This window comes from Equus caballus, chromosome 15 (genome assembly GCF_041296265.1).
Source record: "Equus caballus isolate H_3958 breed thoroughbred chromosome 15, TB-T2T, whole genome shotgun sequence".
In the NCBI taxonomy this organism is placed as follows: domain Eukaryota; kingdom Metazoa; phylum Chordata; class Mammalia; order Perissodactyla; family Equidae; genus Equus; species Equus caballus.
In genome coordinates this window covers 103936049-103939263 of record NC_091698.1, presented here as the reverse complement: position 1 = coordinate 103939263, position 3215 = coordinate 103936049, and the positions used below count along the sequence as shown (strand labels likewise).

The window sequence follows — 3215 nt, the reverse complement described above, 5'->3', positions numbered from 1 at the left end:
GTGCGCGCGCGTGCGTGTGCGTGTGCGTGCGCGTGTGCGTGCGTGTGCGTGCGTGTGCGTGCGTGTGCATGTGCGTGCGCGTGTGTGCATGTGTGTGCGTGCGTGTGCGTGCATGTGTGCATGTGCGTGCGTGTGCATGTGCGTGCGCGTGTGTGTGCGTGTGCGCGTGCGTGTGCATGTGTGTGCGTGTGCGTGCGTGTGCGCGTGTGTGTGCGTGTGCGCGTGCGTGTGTGTGTGTGTGTGCAGGGAGGAGTAAAAGGATGAGGGAGTGCTGGAGAATAGCCAAGATATGGAGCAGAGAAAAAAAAATCTTTAATTTCAGATGCCAATCCGTCTACTGAGGAATGAGCAGGTAAAAAGGCTGCTCATGCATCAGCCTTTGCTAGAGGGTTCCAGGCAGCTTGGAACAGAGGGGCGAAGGCTGAGTACTGCGCATCCACAGGAGCGAGGAGGATGGCAGCAGCACACGAGTACACTGGGAAGGGAGCCTCTGAGGGGCAGAGGAGCAGTGGCAGGCATTTGGACAGCATTTCTGGAAAGAAGCAAACCCCCCTTAGGAATTCCCTTGGCAAAGATTCAGTCTCTAAAATGAGACTTTTCCCCAGAATATAAATAGGTCCAGACAGAGGAAATGGGTTCTAGGAAAGCCTACGGGTGGGGTGGCCATGCAGCATGGGAGTAGCGTGGAAGGAAAGGAAGTTGGAGAGGACCAGAGCAGACTGTTGTCTCAGCTGAAAAATTGTTCAAAACAGTTCCTTACTGGGGATGGATTTGAAGTTAATACTGAAACCCTGCTGATACCATTTATTTGTTGCATGCAATTGTTTAAATTAGTGAGTACATTTCTTACATCAGACTTGTGGGTTTAGTAATTTGAAGTGCTTTTATTATTTCGTGAAATTCTAATTTATATAACATTGAATTAGGTAGGCTATTTGTATAAGTTATCCATTGCAGTGTAACAAATTACCCCAAAGCTTAACAGCTTAAAACAACCCACATTTATTGTCTCACAGTTTCTGTGGCTCAGAAGTCTGGACATGGCTTAGCTGGACCTTCTGCTTCACACTCTTCCACAGGCTGCAATCAAGGTGTTGGCCAGGGCTGTGTTTCATCTGAATGCTCGATCAGGGCAATATCTGCGTCTAAGCTCAGTTCCAAGGCTTTTCTTTATTGAGGGCTGTTGGACTGAGGGCTTCAGTCCTTTGTTGGCTATTGACCAGAGGCCACCCCCAGTTCCTTGTCATGTGGGCCTCTCCAACACTGCAGGTGCCTCATGAAAGCCCAAAGAGAGAGAGCATCTGCCGGCAAGACAGAAGTCAGAAGTCTTAGTCTTACCCCCGCAACATTGCCATGTTCTATTGGTGAGAAGCCATTACTCAAGGGGAGGGGTTTAAACAAAGCTCCATGTACCAGGAAGTGGGCATCACCAGGCCATCTTAGTGCTACCTGCCACACCAGTTTTTACTTTCACAGTTAAGGATTCATGTGACAGAGTGTATAAAACTAGGTGAGCTGAATCTCTCATAGAATGTTACTCCAAAGGCGTAAGTATTAGTAGCAGCAACAGCAACAGCAGTAATAAGAGAAGGAGGAGGATGTGTGTGAGTGTGCAGACACCCTTGTACATGTTCTTGAGCTAACATCGTCCACGGAGGCAGAGGAACATCGTAGAAATAGTGTGACAGTGGGGAGAATTAAGTAAAACAGTGCAAGGTGCTAAGCACAGGCTGGGGTCCAGGAAGGGTCCCATAAATTGTCAGACTCTTCCTTCTTGACTTCAGTGATTCTCATGACGACAGCAGCTACCCTTGAAAATGCCCACCTCCTGCTTGGCCATAAAGCCCTCTGTTGCCCAGCTTCTGCTCCTTTTCCACCCTCACCTCTGCCTCCTGACACCCTCCCACCTGTGAGCAGCCACTCTAGACGTTCGTCAGTTTCTAGCGCGTGTCATGCACTTTCCCTCCCTTCCACAAATACCCTTAATTGCCTGGTAAATTCTACTCACCTTCCAGCCAACAACTTAAATTTTACTTCATCTAGGAAATCTTCCCTAACCTTCCAGAGTCAGAGTTTTGTGCATTTCTTCTATGGGTTTCCATTGCATTCTGTGCTCACCCTTGGGCTGCAGCTTCTATTACTACTACAGCTCTATTACTACGTTTATGGATTGAATTATCCCCACTCAGGAGAAAGCAGTCCTGAGACCCCTGGGAAATTTGCGGTGAAGAAGAAGGAAGAGAGGTGGAGAAGACAGAGACGAAGGGACTCTGAAGGCTCCCAGCTGACCACCCCCTCTAGATCTGGTGCCCAGCAACTCTAGCTGTAGCCACCAGAGGGCAGTGCCAGCCCACAGTCTGCTGCTGCTATTACTGTTAGGACTACTACCACCACCACTGTTACTACTGTTACCACTACTATTGCTACTGCTGCTGCTATTGTTACCGCTACTATCATTACTGCTACTACTACCACCATGGCCATAATCACAAATACTGCTGCCAGTACTACTAACACTATTATTACTGCTGCTGCTACTACTACTTCTGCTGCTGCTATTGCTGCTAATACTATCATTACTACTACTACTATTACTACCACCATCACTGCTGCTGCTGCTACTACCACTACAACTATTACGACTACTGCTGTTACTTCTACCACTGCCGCTATTGCTACTACTATTACCATTGCTGCTCTTGCTACTACTACTGCTGCTGCTGTTGCTATTGCTATGAATACTATCACTACTGACACTACTACTACTACTATTACTATTACTGCTGCTGCTACTGATGTTACTACTGCTGCTGCTATTGATGCTATTGGTATTGCTACTAATACTACTGTTACTACTGCTGTTGCCACTACTATTACTACTGCTACTATTACTACTTCTCCCACTACTATTACCATTGCTATTGCAACTGCCACTGCTACTGCTTTGGCCACCACTACTGCTTATTACTACCACTATTCTTACTACTGCTATCTAATATTTATTTGACACTAAATAGCAAGTGCTATTTTAGTACTTTACACATCAACTTATTTAATCTTCTAATGTAAGAGGTAGTTATTAATATTTGTAATATTATTTTTTCTTTGTAGAGATGAAGAAATGAGACACAGAGAGGTTCAAAAGTTGTCCTAGGTCCTATAGCTAGCGTTTGTTTACCTTTTATATTCTTTTCTAGATTGTAAGTTTCATGAGT

At 46.1% G+C, this 3215-nt stretch overlaps 1 protein-coding gene across 1 annotated transcript; it reads left to right on the top strand.

Moving 5' to 3' along the window:
* The first annotated feature begins 2476 nt into the window (after positions 1 to 2476).
* LOC138917614 (uncharacterized) lies at positions 2477 to 3007 on the top strand. The gene has a single exon (XM_070234846.1). The coding sequence runs from the start codon at positions 2477 to 2479 to the stop codon at positions 3005 to 3007; it is 531 nt and encodes a 176-aa protein (XP_070090947.1).
* The last annotated feature ends 208 nt before the right edge of the window (positions 3008 to 3215 follow it).

Coding starts and splice junctions, on each gene's coding strand:
- LOC138917614 (XM_070234846.1), top strand. CDS start 2,477: ATGGCCATAATCACAAATACTGCTGCCAGTACTACTAACACTATTATT.